The 18675-nt window shown below is 36.7% G+C and overlaps 1 protein-coding gene and 1 pseudogene across 1 annotated transcript; both read right to left on the bottom strand.

Moving 5' to 3' along the window:
* Nucleotides 1-7825: 7825 nt before the first annotated feature.
* On the bottom strand, nt 7826-14302 carry LOC132279646 (uncharacterized; annotated as a pseudogene).
* Nucleotides 14303-14420: 118 nt separating this feature from the next.
* LOC132279645 (pentatricopeptide repeat-containing protein At4g30825, chloroplastic) lies at nt 14421-17726 on the bottom strand. Its single transcript, XM_059781672.1, has 2 exons — nt 17649-17726; nt 14421-17443 (listed from the first exon to the last, which is right to left on the bottom strand). The coding sequence occupies exon 2, from the start codon at nt 17392-17394 to the stop codon at nt 14602-14604; it is 2793 nt and encodes a 930-aa protein (XP_059637655.1). The 5' UTR covers nt 17395-17443; nt 17649-17726; the 3' UTR covers nt 14421-14601.
* Between the last annotated feature and the right edge of the window lie 949 nt (nt 17727-18675).

The raw sequence follows: 18675 nt of genomic DNA, 5'->3' as shown, positions 1-18675 counted from the left end.
GATACTGGGGCATATTTCAGGTACGAAGACTTGGTTCGTGACGCCTAGCATTCCTTGGATGTCGTGTAGCTTTCAAGTTTCCATTTCAGGCGAATGTTAGCATGAGATGTCATTTTGTAGGCTTATATGTCAAAATATGTATATTTGATTCCATGTATGTAATGTGTACCTAAGTACACTCCTTTCAATGTATTTGATTTGTATGAGATGAGGCCGGAGGCCAATGACCATTATATTGTGTTCTATGTACTTTTTAACTTCATGAAATATTATGAAAATCTTAAAAAATCGCAAGTCATTGCTTCACCATGGTTGCATCAGGTGTGGGAATTCCGTTTTCATTCTTTTATAGGGTCTCATAAATCATGTTTGAAGTGTGGCCAAGGGCCAAACGGTCATTTGATCCCGTTTTGTATTTTTGGATTCCGAGTTTTCATTCTAAGTTCCATTTTTGCCTTTTTGCCCATTAGGGGGTCGGATTTTGTATCGGTGGTATTTTTAAGTCGTGGACTATTGTAGCACGTCCAAATAGGTAAGTTACGTTTGCGTGCATGGTCGTTTCCGGGCAAAACCTTATCGTTTGTGTTTTGAGCCTCTTGTGAATTCATGTCGCACTTTTTTTTGCATATTCTGATCTAGGGGCATTATAGACCTTTCACGGTGGTTTTATTTCCTTCTTTCAACATGGTTGAATAGAAAACGTGATTTTGGGGGAAGGGGGTTTCTTTTTCGTGTTTTTCCAGGAAATGTCGTCTTGGTGCCGGAAATCGATTGCAAAGTTCAGCTTTCAGTTTTCTATTTAGCAGCTTTTTCGACCCTCTGGACCAGATTTCTTGGGAGGGCATTTTACATTGCGTTTTTTTTTTTAATTCTCTTACGAGTCACGTAGAAAACTCAATTTTGAGGGGGGTTTCTTCTTTGTGTTTTTGCAAAAAAATTCATCTAGGCCTCCAAATTCAGCCTCTATTCTGGATTTTTCTGAAAAATAACCCCACAGCAGCTTTATGGGCTGCTGCTGCCAGCCATGGTGCACTCAGGGCGCGCGCGGCATGTATGGGCGCGCGCATGGGCGTGCGCATGGGGCTGTCATGGCCCCTCGTCGGGCCGCCGCGACGTCAATTCTTCTTTTGGTCTTTTCTCCTTCGTTCGGACTCCGATTCAAGTGAATTTTTTTTTGAACTTGACTAATTTTTCGTTGTCTTTCCAACGGTGTACTCGGTTGCACCCGGTTCTTCCTGGATAATTACCAGTTTACCCTTTTTGCCTTAAGTGCTCGTTTTTCTTCATCATGCCGTTTCTCCATCGTCCAGACTCCGAATCATGCGATTCTTAAGTCCATCTTGATTAGTTTTTCATTGTCCTCCCAGCGGTGTGCTCGGTGGCACTCGAATCTACAATTTTTCAAAATGACTATTTTGCCCCTAGGGGCTTATTTGTCATATTTTCGATCTTTTGCTTCCGCATCAGTTCTTGTTGAGTTCCACGACCTCATGGAAGGTCACTTTGACTTCTTAGAGTCTTGTTTTCTGTTTTCGCTTTCACATTTGGATCCGTTATCGGATCATCCTTACGGTTCATCACAGAACACGCTGGCCTAAAAACCAGGGTCGTCACAGGGTTCATCATGGCCGGTGGTAACGCTACAGAAGCTCTCAGATATCGTGTGACTTGTTTGGAGGCCTTGGTGGGTACTCCACAATCTAACGATGCTGTTGCCTTGACAGAGCAGATGGAATTGTTTGCAGTTGAGTTGCAGACAATACGATCAATACTTGAAGAGTTTGTGGGGAAGACAAACTCAAAGATGCAGATTATGACGGATGATGTGATGTCCATGACAGACCTCTTCAAAGATCATGTGAAGACTTTGGAGGGCGAGGTGGCTCTGTTAAAGAGGGTCAAGCACAATCGGACTGTTGTAGGAGAGAAGCCATCATCTTCCAAAATCAAAATTCCAGAACCAAAGTCATTCGGGGGAAAGAGGAGTGCCAAAGATCTGGAGAATTTCTTGTGGGATATGGAGCAATATTTTCGAGCAGCCCACATTCCTGATAATGACAAGGTAATTATTACCAGTATGTATTTGTCAGGTGATGCTAAATTGTGGTGGCGAACTCGGGTGGAGGACGAGTTACGCCCAAAAATTACTGTATTTGCAGAGCTGAGGAAAGAACTGAAGGAGCAGTTTCTTCCAGCAAATTCTGGATGGGTGGCTCGGGAGTCATTGAGGAGACTCAAGCATATGGGTACAGTGCGTGAATATGTGAAAGAGTTCACATCTTTGATGCCGGATATCAAAGATATGTCCGATGGGGACAAATTGTTTAATTTCATGGCAGGCTTGCAATCATGGGCACAAATCGAGTTAAAGAGGAGCGGTGTGATCGACCTCTCTTCTGCTATAGTTGCAGCAGACAGCCTGGTGGACTTACAGATTAAAAAGTCTGACTCTACTATCGCCAGCAAACTGAAGAAGAAGGGCAAGTTCGGTGACAAACCAAGAGGTATGGTGTTGCTGAGGAAGAGAAAGACAAAGGGAAGCCAGAGGCGACGTTCATCCAGCAGGGGCCAAAGCTGGACAGTGGTTGCTTCATTTGTAAGGGTCCACACAGGGCGAGGGACTGTCCTAAAAAGGAGAAGGTGAATGCTATGGTTGCTGAAGAAGCTAATGGAGGAGATTCAGACTCGGATGAGGGTAATGTTCGGGTCAATCCTCTTGTTATGCAGTCATGATAGGTGCAGGTGGGCGCGTTGCTTCGGGGGAAGGCTATGCAGAGATGCTCACGGAGTTATTGCCAAGGTTGGTAATGGTGAATTCCCTCTTTATTTGTTTTTCTGATTTGGGTTGCTGGTTGTGATGACAGAATCCAAAGGTGTTCAGAATTCATGTCATGAATCGATGCGGAGGTTGGGGTTTATGGCATTATTCAAGTGCAACAGTGGAGTTGTTGTAGTGTTAATATTCAGCATTCGGGTTGGTCGGGGCCAACATGCTAAGTTGCACGTAGAGACTTGTGACACTTTGTGATTGCTTCAACGAGAACGTTGAAATTCTTAAGTGGGGGAGGTTTGTTACGGGGTTGGGACCATGACAAGCCCCCTGACAGCCATGGGATGCTGTCAGCGTGCACTGGGGGTGCCCAATGGCATTTTCTTAAATATGGCGAAAAAGTGAAGCTTGGAGTTTTGGCTCAGGATCTTTATGGGAGGTACCTTGAGTCTATAGAAGATAGTTAGCGTAGACGGAACTCAATTTGGATGTCGTGCACTTTGAGACATTTATATGTGGGTGCAGATTAGGGGGCTTGGCATGGGCTAAGTTCACAAGGTTAGCTCAGATGTTGCTTAAAGCATGGACCACACAAATCATGGACGTGTAGCATAATCAAGTCAGGGACATGGGCACAAGGCAGTGGGCGTAGGCAAGGCTCAGCCTGCAAGGTTGGCTCAAGGAACTCAGACATGGCTTATGGTTACAGAAGATGGCTAAGTGGGCTCAGGTGGTTGGGGGAAGTTACACTTCCCACTAAGTGGGCTCAGTTGGTTGGGGGAAGTTACTAGCACTTCCCATTCATGTGGGGAGTGGGGGTATGCTGAATAACTTCCCATCCATGTAGCACAGATTTGAGAGGACAACACACAGGCAGTTGGAGGTGGTTTCTTCCACTATGCTGAGTGCAACTTCCTGTGGACACGTGGCATGAGCAGAGCATACCAACAAGCTAGTAGTTGGGCTTGTCAACTACATATGTAGTGTTGGCATACTTAGTGGGTGCCAACATGACCTTAGGTGGATGGGGGTGTCATCCACCATTTTAGTGGATAGTTGTGGGTGGATGGGGGTGTCATCCACCACTTTAGTGGGCAGTTGTGGACAGTTTTGGGAGTTTGCCTATATATTGCTAATGTGGGTTCTGTAGAGAGGGCAGATTGAGAGTGAGACACAGAGTTGTGTTGTGAGAGACTCTTGTATGCTTCTGCAGGTTAAGGCCTTTCCTTGTATTGTTTTGTGAATAATAGTAAAAGGTTGGAAGCCTTATCCTTTTGTAAATTCGTGGGTGTTATTGCCTTTACATTCTTATAACTATACTTGTGTGTGAGAGTGTTTTATTTGCTGTGTGTTTTAGATAGCAAGTGTGAGTTGGCTGAGCTAAGTTAGAAATTCAGAGAAAAGTGTTTCATATTTCTGGCTTAGTGCCATCACAGGCCACTAGATTCGTGTTCAGAATTTACCCCTGTGACACTTATCCACTCCTATAAAACTTTCGAGTGAAAATCAAGTTGTTTGGTTAGTCCGACCCCTATATATATATATATATTTACAAAATGTCTTATAAAAGTCTCATTTTCTTAAAATATCTCTAATATTTTTTTTTTTTTTTTTTTTTTTTTTTTTTTTTTTTTTTTTTTTAACCTTTTTGATCTTTTGAAGTTTTACCCACTCCCATAAAATTTTCGAGCAAAAATCAAGTTGCTTGGTTAGTTTGGTAAGTCCCACCCCTTGTGCATGTACTTTGGTGGGTATGTAAATATTAAAATTTTTACAAAATGTCATTTCTAAATATATCTCTAACTCTATTTTACTATTTTTACTTTTGTACCGTTTACAATTTTTTTTTCTTAGTTGGTACTCACACACCCGTGTCTCTATGAAGGTTCAAACCCCTTACTTCCATTTGGAAAGTAAGATCTTGGTACTGCTAGGTCACTTGTCTGTGTTGGTAAAATATATGCTTCATGTGACTTTTAAGATATAACAACCCTTATACTAATTTGATATAAGATAATTAACAATATGCTAAGAAATGATTAATTAAATATACAACTATATATTTTTAATTAAATATGCAAAATAAAGTAATAAATTAATAAATAGTAAATAAAGAATCTGGACCGAGACTAGTATTGAATATTATGTCCTTAAGACAGATTCGCCCCGTTATAGTGCTTACGGACTAGTGGCGTCTATCTCCTAGGATACAACGATCTACATCTATTAGTAGCAGCACTACAAACTCGTGGATACGACAAACCTCCTCCGTGTAATACTCTCTCTGACTCAAAAATGCATCTATACTGTATAAATGCTAAATTGGATGCAATCCGAACCAAATGGTTCGAACCAACCTTAATATGGTTCAATGAAATTGGATTATGGTCTAAGTGGCTCGGACCACTTGACCTATGGTTTAAACCCACTTGGGTTTGGTTCAAGTCTAGAGAGGGAGATAAAAGAAAATGAAAATGAACGAATTGTAAATGATCCAAAAGGGGGTATTTATAGGCAACAAGATGCCTTTTCGGGTGGGTGCAACACTTTGGAAAAAACTAAAAAGTAGTTTTTAAGTAAGGTGCCTTTTCGGATTGGGTGCAACCCTTTGGAAAAAACTAAAAAGTAGTTTTTAAGTAAGGTGCCTTTTCGGATTGGGTGTGTCTCTTCATCATTAGATACAACCATTTCTATGTGTCTCTTCATCATTGGACACATCCGCTCCTATTGGTTGCAATGGTTCACATGGTGTTTGTTCACCAATAGACATATTCACTCCAATAGATTGTAACCCTTTAGAAACAGATGCAACCCTTTGGAAATAAATATACCCCTTTGGGAAAAAACTAATTTTTAATTTAAATTCAAAAACCAACAACCCATTTAAATAAGCCCAGCCCAAAAATAAAGGCCCAATCCAAAATTCCATTTAGTAAAAAAAATAATCGGACTTTACAATTAGGTTCAAGCCCAAGCTCAAATCTGGCTTATTTAAATTTCAATTGGTTTCAACATTTTTTCCACGGGGGATAAACACTTCCTACATTTTGCATACCCATTTAGGCTTATCAAAACACCACACTTTGGAGCTAATTTCTCATTCACCCGGAAACAGCTTTGAGAAAGTAAATATACCACGTTCATTTCCTGGTGGAGAAAAACGCGCTCGTCTAGAGATCCACAAAAAATTCTTAACAGAATCTCCAAATCTCATCCAAAGTTTATGTTTTTAATGCCCCCGTTTCTAACAGCCTGTTCGTCGTTTACATTTATTTTAGGACAATACTTGCCTACTCACCGGTAAATAGGAAACTTATACTCAACACTTATATGGCGTAATGCTAAACTAACAAGTATTCTTACATTTAAAATAATAAAAAATAAATAATTTTATAGGTATTTGAGTTAAACCCAAATGAATCCGAATTAAATTCTAATTCTCTCTCCTCTCCCTCTTTCTCACTCTTCTATCATGCGGAAGCCCTAATCTCATCTAGGCAGTCCTCTCCCTCTCCCCTTCTCTCTCTCACTCTCATGTTTTTACATAGAGAAACTGGTGTTTTATTATTGGTAGGAATCTATGGCACCTTTAAGTAACCTTTCAAAAAATTCACAAGGCCATAAAGGAACTGAAAATTGGGCATGAGGTTGATCTTTCATAATTTGATTGTTCTTGTTTTTAACTAGTATCACTTTCCTACTCATGACTCACAGAAGGAAATTGGTGATAAATTATGCTTAGACGTTGAACTCAAGAGTGTACAGATTGATGTCGAATACAATGTTTTGCAACTGGATTTATTTACCGAAGTTGATTAAGCTGATAAATTAGAATTTGATTTGGATTGATTTAGGTTTAATCCGGATAGCTCTCAAGTTATTATTATTATTATTTTAAAATATAAAGACACTTGTCATTTTAACATTGCCCCCCATACTGCCCCCCATACGCAGTGAGTATTAGTTTCTTACTCACCAATGAATAAGCAAATATTGTCCTTTATTTTATTCAAAAGTTCACTTTTCATGGAGTTAAATTCATAAAAAAAAATAACAATAATAAAAACAAAATCTTGTTAAAGTCATCACAACTCCCTCCCTGTTCATTTTCAATTTTCAACCTTGCCGAAAATTGATAAATAAATTATTTTTGTTAAGTTTTAATATATATATATATATATATATATATATATATATATATATATATTGTAAATATTTTATGACAACCAAACATAAAAATAAAAAAATACATTCAAACGACCTAAGCGACAAAATAATTCAATCTGGGGAGATTTTGACTTCCTTTACAGTTTCTTCTATTCAAGTTAAGTTAAGGGTAAAACTTTCTAATAACTTTACTTTTGAACCAATTCTTCTTACCAAAAATGACAAAAATACCCTTTTAACACCAATAGTAGAAGGATTAAATTCATAAATAAGATATAATATAACATATATAAAAAATAATTGTTAATGAAGATGTTTCTGTTGTTGGGAAATCGGATGATTTGAGAATCATTTTGTTAATGAATTCGACCTCAAAAGCTTAGTCATGAGACTTTATATAATCCTTCTCTCGTTGTGTCTCCAAAATTTTCAAAAAGGACCGTACTCCTCTTGTTCTTGCACAACATACGTCTGCTTTCTGCCTATTCACCTTACCATTCCAAACTTGCTGTGACCCAGAAAGCACAAGATTGCGATGGCCATAGATGTTTATATGCTCAACCTCACTACAGTCAGTATGTTTGCTGAGCTATCTGATGCTGATTTAAGGGCTTCACAAGTTCAAGAAGAACATGAAGTTGACTATATTGATGAACAAACAAGGACTAATGGATGACTCGGTGGATAATTTTGTATACGAGGAGGAGAGTTTTGGTTTGAATGTTTCTTTAAATACATGTTTATATGATGAAAATTTGGAAAATATCTATATATCAAATTTCAGATGGTTTATCAGTAAGTATGGTGCAGGAAGAACTTTTTACCAACAAGGTCAAAACATTGACAGACACAAACGTAGCTTTCAAAATGCATCACCAAACAAGATAATTGCCGAGCCAAGTAAACATATGAAATTAAATAAATAAACTTTGCATGTGTACATGAACAGGACAACTCATCTATAATGTAAATCCATATATCCATCCACTAAAGAAACAAGGTATTCTGAAACCTCAACACATTCAATGTCACCTGTTCTTCGTGTATGCAATGTCAGATTGAATTATTCTCTTCCCACCATTCGGGTTACAATGCCTACAGGCTACAGCAACAGTTGTTCCTGATGATCTTAGGAATGCTCTCCCAAGAGCCTTGCAGCTAGAAAACTCCACGCAAACTGCTTCTTGCAGAACCACCTGAAATATGACAACAGACCCATCACACCAGGTTTTAATAATTTGAGCAATTCATTCCACACAACAATAACAGCGGTAATAATTTTCATGGTAACAAACCTCAACTACTGCACTCTGCTTTTAGCTTACACATCTTGGGGACTGCTTTGTCTACCTTTCCAGTCTTTGGATCAAGTAATGACAATAACCTTACAACTCTAGCAGCTTCCTTTGCATGATGTATGTGAAACTCCAGCTGCTCATTTCCATGAAAAAGTTGTTCTAATATCTCTCTCCATATCAAAGAAAAACAATGAAGATTGACTTAATCTACAGAGGACATTACCTGAGAGCCAATCACGATTGGGGTTCTAACATCTAAGACAAGAATCTTCAGTTCCAAATGGTTTGCTACTGAAACTGGAAAATCTGGGTGGCATAACACATCCCCATCCATATCATCACATGGCTTCCATCAATACCTTGTAGACAGACAGCCACATTGGCTCTGGCTCTTGCAATGGCACAAGCCTGAGAATCACGTTCCAAGGAGCGTACCGTGCCCATGCCTCCTGATGGCATAACTAGAACCTATCACCCATGTACATGGACAAATACTGTTATAGTAGTAGATTCAACAAATCCACTTAAGAAAATCGTATTGTTAGTCTATTTATTACATAAATCCTGACTAAATGGTAGAAGCTACATCCAATTTCCTTCATTCATCGTGCGGGCACCGCCCGGCCGGGGGGTGGGGGTTCAATTTTATTCTCAAAGAACAATTATAGAAACCATGCAGAGTGGAGGAGTGGAATGGAGAGAGGTGTTAAAAGTCAATTTTTATTTATTTATTTATTTTATTTATTTTTTTATCAAGGAGGTAACCCAGATAGTGAATTTTATGAAATGACATGCCTCCACACGTGATGCGAATGCATACTCTGTCCCAATGACATAAAATATCTTCTGCTTTGTCAGGTAGCATCCATTTCTCAGGTTTATACTGAGAATATGATATAGCCCTTCTGGCATCAACATTCTTCAAGGATCCAGATTTAACATTGAAAGACATATTGCTCACGCTACTGGAAAGTCTTTGTGGCACATGCCCATTAACTGAAGAATTGGTCGCCTCCACACTATCATGTCCACTTTCTGACACTGAAACCGAAGAGCTATCAGATTTTTTAGCGCGACTGTAATTTGCCTGTAGTGTTCTTCTCTCTGCCGCTTGATGGAACATCTGAAGCAGATAACTTGTTGATGTTGGCTGCAAATATAAAGTAGCATCATAAGAGAATATTGCCCAATTCTAACTCAGGAATGTCGACGAAAGAACCAAATCCAATTAATCTAGCCCACTACTTTCACCACCAATAAATATGCAAATCAAAATATAGTTGCACTAATTGCATAAATAAAATTGCCCAAATGTGAAAATTTTAAGAACACAGAACAGTGTTAGCAAGACTTAAATCATCAGCATTATGATAATAGACAGGTAAAGGGTATAAACTATCTCACGCAAGGGATTCATGTGTTCCGAAAAAATCCTGGAAACCCTCAGTCACGACAAGTAACGCCTCAGTTTTCACATCCAGTCGTCTAGGTGCCTCTCATTCACATTGCATGGCAACTTCACTGCCAGTGAGCCTCAACTGGAGCCATAATTATCAATGTGCACAGTGCACCCTTCTTTCTAAATAAAGTCCCACTCTTCCAGCATGTGAAAGAGCATTGGAGCCCTTCCCATGCTCAAGCAACCATCAGTCAAGTAGGCAATACCTCGTTTTTACCATAGAGTGAGAATCCTTTGGGTCCCAAATTCAATTGAGATACCACATCCCTCATAAAAAGCAAATAAAGATTCCCTAACTTGGGAAACTAGATCGGCTTCGGACAATGAGATCAAGACACACCATCTGGCACAACAGAGGGCAAACTTATCCTCCTAATAATCCAGACATTAAATGCTCTAGTCTAGAGAGAAAATGATAAAATATTCCTAGACACAATTAAGACGTGATATATACATAATGGAGAAGCTGAAGCAATTGAACAGTAAAGATAGTGGTAGTCTAGCTCTTTTCAGGGCTTTATATAGTTAAAAAAAAAAAAAAAAAAATTGGTTAGGTAAGTAATCGCGCACGCACACAAATGTCCAAAACAAGACTAGAACCCCTCGCCTCCCCTTTGAGGGAGGAGAGATTATACAATTGGCGCTGGGCCACTGGCCCATTGGTACGGCAATATATAGTAAATATTAAACAAATTATTTCCTCTGAAGGAAATTCAGCTAAAACTCATATTTGAGACCACTAGAGTATACCTTTTGAACCCATTTTGGAGGCACGCTTTCCATTTGATACCAAGTCATCTGGAGATGGGACATCAAACTTGAAAGGGGCTGTTATCATCAAAGTATTTAAGGATGAAAATGATTAAGAAAAGACAGTTTTTCTCAGAATGAATCCAAAAATAAATAAGAGCTGAAAAAAAAAGAGAAGAATCATATTCTACAATGTAAGATAATTAATGTTAAACATTAGGGATCGATATCCTGTGTTAGAACATGTGCAGACCTATATTGAAATGGTAATGGTTTTGACTGCTAAAAGCCTTATGAATTACATGAAAATTTCCTTGGATATTTCCAAGCTTGTGGAAGTTATTGCACTCCTCCGTTGAAAAATCATCTTTCTGTTGTTGATAGGTCACAGCCTTTTTGGGTATCCGATGCAGCAATGATGCAAAAAGAGACTTGGCCATAATGGATGCTCCAGAATCTTTGCACATGCCATCAGCTGCATGAAAAAAGATCTATTCTATAAAGGGGCAATGAACATGAGATTAAGCCCACGTAACAAGGATGCAAACTTAGGTGCTGGTGCCCAAAATAGATGCAAGCTGTCTTACACGGTCACCTTGAAAAACATATGCAACAAGGATGTGTGACTAAGTGGTAGGTCAATCAATGATTCGGATTTTGCTTTGAATTCAATCACTAGTCCAAATCTTACTAAGGATCCAAATTATATTATTAACAAGTAAATACAACACTAAATAAAGGGCGGTCTGACCCAACAATAATATGATTTACAGAAGATTATTATATAATACATATATTTTAGTATAGAATTATATTGTTAATAACTTGATGTGAATTCTAATTTTATTGACGTTTGTTATTATAACACAACATAATCTATGAAGCTCATACAGTTAATAACTTACCAAGTACAATCAAATTACTAAGATTCAACACAATCTAAATTATTGGATTGGAGCTGATTCTTTACAGATTCAAATTCTTATCTCATAGTTCAGTCAGATTATCCTAATGAGCAATCTATTGAGCTTCAAGCACTATCAAAATACTAAGATTCAATGTAATCTAATCATTGGGTTAGAGCCAAGTCTTAGCAGTTTCAAATTCTTATCTCAATCAGACTATCCTAGCAGGTGGTAGATTTAAAAACTTACTCTGTCAAATGTGTGGTAATATGACTACAACACTGAAAATTGCAGAGAGGAAAAGTACCAAATAGGATAGGAACAAAGAAGTAAAGAACAATCCATACAACTCAATTCTACAAACTTGAGAAAATAATCCAAAATGAACAAAGAAACTCTTGAATACCTGTATTCTTATTGCCGTTGCAATAAATGTTAACTGAAGGATTACGAAGAGTTCCGCATATATCACATGCAGACATACTCTCTTCATTATCAAATGTACAAATTGATCAACGCCAAACCCCAGGCCTAATGCTGTTATGGTTTGTCTCGGGTGCTACAGCTGCCGCAACAAGTATTCATCACATAGTTAATGAAATAGAATGTAAAATAGGAACTTCATGAGCCTAGAAACTTTTCAGTGGGACAACTACATATATATATATATATATATATATATATATATATATATATATATATAATATATCGGATAAGAGACAACTATATGTGTGTGTTTGTTTTTCCAACTTATCACCTTACTGTATTGCTTCCCAAAATTTCTTCATGCAGCTAGCTATTAACTAATATTCAAAAGAACGAAGAATAGGATGCCCAAAGGTGCAAAAAATAAAGGACTTTTTTAGTTATACTACATCATATATTAAGAATTATACAGAAACAACCTCTAATACCCTCGTATTTCCTAAGGAATCAAGTTGATTCAACAATGTCCATCGCAAAGATATCTAAAATTCAACTCAATTCAACAAAGCCTTTTCTCAACTATTTGGGTCTGCTACATGAATACGAATCATGTTCTTCATTCCTCTCTATTTAGGGCGATGGTCTCATTCAAAACACATATTGGTCTATGCAGGTATACATTAATAGAGATATCTCTACATATATACATTTTCCTTAAAGGTGCATATAAACAACTTGTATATTATGACAATCCTCAATACCCATAAAACCGACTCTGTAGCTATCAAGCTATCTCAGGTATAGAAAATACGACCTATAAAAGCCTCCTAAAGGTAAAATCTTGAATCAAGAAAATTACTCACGGTTTGCTTCTGGGTTAGAACCATAATCATCATAATTGTAATCTTCGTAGACATCATAGTCTTCATCATAATTAACTCCATAATTAACTTTACGAGGCATGGTCCTAATTTTTATTAAAAAGAAGAAGAATCCCAATTAGATATACAAATCAACATAACAAAATCTCATATAAAACAGAAGCTAAACTGCATAGAACAATGAGAACTTTTCGCATTCAAAAAGAGAGAGTTAAAATCTAACCAACCTTAATTAAGCTGATGAGCACACCACCATCAAGGGAACATAATTTCACATCTAAATCATGCACTAGGTAATCGTCCTATAGAGTTGGTTAATTCTTTGCACCACCCAATAGAATTCTTGATTTATTTAGATGGCAATCCTTATCAAGTCTAGGGCTGGCCTACAAGCCAGTTTAGCAGCTGGAGAAATTAAAAACATTCCCATCAGTATAAACAACACCAACCGAAGAATTAAACATTGAAATCCATTTAATTATTAAAAAAAATAGCAAAAATCAAATTTTTACAACTTTTTTTTGCTTTGAAATCCATTGTTGGTCCAATCAATAGTACTAGAATGGACTAACTAAATATAAATCTAGAGTCTAAAATTTAGTATTATTTGCAAAAATAACTACCCTTTGGCAGTAGGGTTTACCACTCCAACAAATAATAGCCTTGATACTTTGGCTCCCAAGAAATCAAAATAGACATTGAAAACGAGATTGCTCACAAATCCAACAACTAAGTTCAACTATGCTGGAACTTAACAGATACTTTGGTGATTATTCTCAACCCTATTGAATAGATAACGCCTAGTAAGCAATATATATATATATTCAATTAGGTCCTTAACAAATACATAGTCAAAGCAAGTTAAGCTTTTCACTTTCTTACAAAATGAAGAAGGAATAGAGAGGTACCTGAGAGGCTCGACTGAGAATGTTCTTCAAAAAAGAGAAGGCTCTAGAAAGTGATTCGTTTCTCTCTACTTTCTTGATTGTGATATTCATACAACAATTCCCTGGGAAATTCGGATTGGGACAATCTCGATGATTTGGACATCTCTAACCTCTCAGCCAGATTCACTGCTCAAGCTTTATAGATCTTCATCTGAAGTTTCCTAAACTATGTCGGACTTGGTGGCTGTTTGGCAATATATTTTTTTTTTTTTTCATTTTTTCTTTAGGAATAAAATTCGAAACTTGGCAAACCGTACAAACACAAAACTCGGCCACTAAATTTTATTTATTTATATAAATATATGCACAGGATAATTTTACGTTATGCCCCCCTAAAATTATCACATTCTGATAAACTATCTAGTTCTTTCCTCTACTTTTTCTTCAATTTTTTTTTCAATTTTTTTTTTTTTTATTCTCCTCTAATAAATTTGCATTCCTTTTCTTTAATCAAAACCCTAATTTTTTCTTTCATAATTCACTCATTTATATATATTTTTATTTTCTTCTTCTTTGTTTTTAATTTTCTTTTCTTTCAAAATTTTTTTCTTCTTACACTCATGTGTATTGCCTTGCTTAGTTAGATTTTTTTTTTAAATGATTGATATGCTCCTTGAAATCAAATTCCTAACTCTATCTCCAATAAGTCTTATATAAAATAAATATGTAACAATCTTGAAAATATATTGGTCCCAGATTATTGGCTGATGCAGCTCAAATTGTTGTCTGTATGCATTTATGATCAGACTATAAAAGATCCTCATATTTTAACATTGGACCCTTTCTCATAAAATTAAAACCACAGCAAGAAGAACAGTCACCATAATGAAAGAATTAGATATAAATCAGGTGATTCAGATGCAGAAATAAATGAAAACAGATCATACTAAAGGCATCAAAAGTTGAAGATGTGTAGAAGTATGAGATGGAGTCCAAATTGTTATTGGACATGGAGAGACAAAGGAGCAGAAAACCATACAGAAAAAACTAGATTTGCATCACAATCCCATCTGCTTCATCCACAAGGACCACTTAACAGCCTCTAAGAACTTATCATTCTTTCGCAGAGCGGTGATCAAATTAATATAGGTCGTTCTATCAGGCTCGATTCCATTTTCTCTCATTTCCTTAACCAGACCCACAGCATCTTCAACCATTCCTGCTATTCCATATGCCTTTATCAAAGTGTTATAGCTGCACAAATCAGGTCCTACTCCAGTTTCTTTCAGTTTCATCAATACACTCGCAACTTCTTCAATCCATCCTTGCTCTCCGTAGATATTAATCATGATATTGTAGGTATAATGATCGGAAGCACAACTTGATTCCTTCATTTTCTGCAACACACTCCTAAACTTCTCCATTTGGCCTTCCTTGCCATAGGCATCCAGCATACAATTGTAGGCTTCAAGAGAAACCATAAAACCATTAAATTGCATTTCTCTAACGGTTAATGACATATTCTTTATGTCCTTAGTGTGCCCATATGCAGCTATAATAGTATTGTAAGAGATTACATCAGCAAAGCCTTGTTTTCTAGCCATCAACAGCACCCTCCTAGCCTTCTTGAAAAGCCTTGATTTTCCATAAACATCCAGCATAACATTGAAGGTCATGGTATTGGGTGTAAAACCACGCTGAAGCATCTCATCGAAAAGTCTTGAGAGCTCATCGACTGGCAAGGCATGAGCACAGCAGTTTATGACACAGTTATACATTTCCTGATCCCAAGTGACTCCAATCTTCATGATTTTGTAGTACAGATCTGCCAATTCATCTAATTTGCCAAGTTTTTGATATATACGGAGCATATCACGGAGTAGGTAAATGTCTGGAATAACATTCTTTTGTTTGTCCATTTTATCCAAAACAGAGCAAGCATCATTAAGTGATCCAACTTTAACATACATTCTTACTACAATGCTATAGGCAACCATGTCCAAGGCAGTGCCAGAAGACTTTAACTTCAGGTAAAGGTCCTCCGCTTCTGTGAATCGGTTCATGACACTGTAAATGTCTATCATTGTGCAGATAATATGCAAGTTGGGCTTGTTGTCAGACTTCGGCATATGAGTGTATATCTTGACAGCATTCTCAAGATGACCTCCCTCCTTGCATGAGCAAATTAAAGTATGATACAAGTTATCCTCAAACACCTGATCCTTCCACTGTTTGTCCTGCAAGACTTTTATTGTATCATCTACCAAGCTGTGTTTCACATAAGACATGACCAGAATTGAGCATGAGATCTGGTTATTCAGAATATGTTCAAAAAAGGTACCTTTCAAAACGGAAGGCACCTTATTAAACCTCCCGGCTCTCTCATATGCTTGTAAAAGAATACCAAGTATTGAGGAATACTGACAACCAATTCTTATCATATCATTAATAGTTTCCACAGTACCCTCTTCATCCTCATGGTTGGCTTGTAAATTTATCATCGTGTACAAGTTAGACGAGTTAGGCTTGAATCCTGACTGCTTGAGCTCCTTATAGAACCATCTTGTCTCCTTATAATTGTTGGCTCGACCCCAACCTTCAATCATGGACCTGTAAGTTGTTTCGTCAGGCTCTAATCCGGCAATCTCAAGGTTCCGGAATAGGTGTTGCGCATCATCCATATTTGATACTTTTCCATACCCAGTGATCAACGTGTTATATGCAATTATATTTGGGGAAAACCCAGCTTCTTGCATTGATACCAAAACCTGCTCAGCCTCCTCTAACATCCCTCGCTGACTATAAGCATTAAGCAAAACCAACCAATTCTCCACATTCAGAAGTATCTCATCTTCTCTTAAGAAGTCTATAACAGCTTCTGCTTTTTCATACAAACCTAAACGGGTATATATTGTGATCATTGCTGAGTATGCAGATTGACATTTAAGTTTCAAATCCCTCATTTGAGAGAAAGTAAACTCCGCCTCCTCAACATTCCAACCCTTCTGGTAAAGACTCATGAGCATACCAAAGGTAGCAACATTAGGACGAACCCCATTCTCCGACATCAAACGAAACCACTTTGCACCCATCTCCACTAAACCTCTCTTATGGCAAGCATAAATAAGGGTATTGAAAACTTGAAAGTTGAGTTCACAAGCTGAATCAACAGTCATCTCCAAAATCGTCATTTCTGCCACATCCCAAGCCTCTCTCCTTGCCAACACTCGGAGTGCCAAGTTATAAGCAGTTCTGTTCTGCTTCAACTTTCCATTGGTTCGCATCCACTCAAAAAATCTTAGAGCTTTGGCATCACTACACCTCTCAAGCTGTTTCAAGATGAAGTTGCAACGCTCCAAGCTCAAGTCAGGCCCAATAGCACCAATATCAACATCAAACACATTTTCACCATCATACATGGAATCTATACTATCCCTTTGTTCATGTTCATGTTTATTATCATTCCTTCTAGAAATTGCCTTAGAATTGACATCTTTAATTACTTTCCTTACACCCCGAAACCTCCTCCAAATATTTCTTCGACCCTTTTGAATTTCCTGATAGAAGTTCGAGTTTTGCATATTTGAGCTCTCACAAACAGACCCATTACAATTAGCAGAATCTTCAACTTGATTTGGTTCAAAATTGTCTGACAACTCAGTACCTATCCGAGAAACCCTAATATGCTTGAGCTTACTAAAAGGGTTCACAATACAGGCACCAGTTACATGTAAATAACCATTAAAAGAAGAAATTGAACATCGATCAGACGGTTGCAAAGAGTTAACTGAGAAATTAAACTTCTTTGATTCGTATGTATCTGGTGATATGTAGAATTTCAGAGAAGCCATGACTTAAAAGGCCGAAAAGCCATCAATCCATTATATTCATCGAGTCTATCTGAAATTCAATGTAAATGAAATGCAGATTTCAGATAGAATAAATATCCTGAAATTCTAGGTTGAGTTTGACAAGAATAAATATCCTGAAATTTTAGGTTGAGTTTGACATATTAAACGGACATTATTGAGAAATGTGAACTTCAAAAGCGAGATTATTGTAAAGAGAGAAATCAAATTATAGAGAGAGTGTGAATCGAGCATACCTCGAGAGACTGCTGAGATAATGGACGTTGAAGCAGTGGACGAAAAATAACCGCTGTTCGATTTATTAAATACATTCAGTATATAAGGAATAAAGTTACTGAACAAGACAGGAATGACATAAAATAAATAAATAAATAAACAAATCAAAACAAAGAAGTGGAATTATTTTTGGAAAAATTACACTAACCTCCCTCAGGTTTGGAAAAATTACAAATGAATAGATCCTTTGACCTTTATTATTTTTACCTCCTCAAAGTGTGAAATGTCAACAATATATAACCCTGCCTAAATTTTTATTTTTTAAAAAAAAGAAGAAGAAGAGACAAACCTAATCAAATGTCATTAAAAAAAATTGTAAAATTTAATAATATGAATTTAATATGAAAATTAATATTTTACATTTTATCATAATATAAGGCTATTGAAGCCTTTTAATTCAAAGAAATGGTAACTTAGTTATTTTTTTAATTTTTATTAACGAGAAAGTGTTGTTGAGCACGCACACTAAATCTCAAGACAGGTCAAAGTAATATAGATCAAATGTTATACATTTGTGTAATTTGTCCAAACATCAAAGAATGTAGATATAATTTACTCATTATTTTACTAGTACATCTTGCGCACTTTTTTAAATTCAAATTTTTTTTAACTAATTTCCTCAATTCTATTTTGTAAAGGTAATCATTTAATTTTCAAAACTATAATAGGGAGTTATTTGCATATATTTTATACTTAGTTGCTTTATTTTTTATATATGTGGAGGTTTTTTTGGAAATGCAATACTAATATTTAGAAAGTTTATTTTGTCCGCATTCTACCATTTTAAAAAATGACATTTAATATTTTGTATGGAAAATTTTATTATTCTTAGGTGATTTTAACTCATAGTTGATCAATATTTTATTAGTTTGCAAAATTCAAATACGTGCAATTATTTGCAAATTATACATAATATTTAATGGACAATAGTTAGAGCATTTCCAGCCGTCTGTTAAAATATTATTGTAAATATTTTTCCTATAGTAA

This window comes from Cornus florida, unplaced genomic scaffold (genome assembly GCF_030987335.1).
Source record: "Cornus florida cultivar Cherokee Brave unplaced genomic scaffold, ASM3098733v1 CherokeeBrave_3.0.0_Hap2_Chr10, whole genome shotgun sequence".
Lineage (NCBI taxonomy): Eukaryota > Viridiplantae > Streptophyta > Magnoliopsida > Cornales > Cornaceae > Cornus > Cornus florida.
This window is presented reverse-complemented; position numbering and strand designations above follow the sequence as displayed.

Bases quoted from the DNA above. Each gene is read 5' to 3' on its own strand.
- LOC132279645 (XM_059781672.1), bottom strand. From the start codon at position 17,394: ATGGCTTCTCTGAAATTCTACATATCACCAGATACATACGAATCAAAG.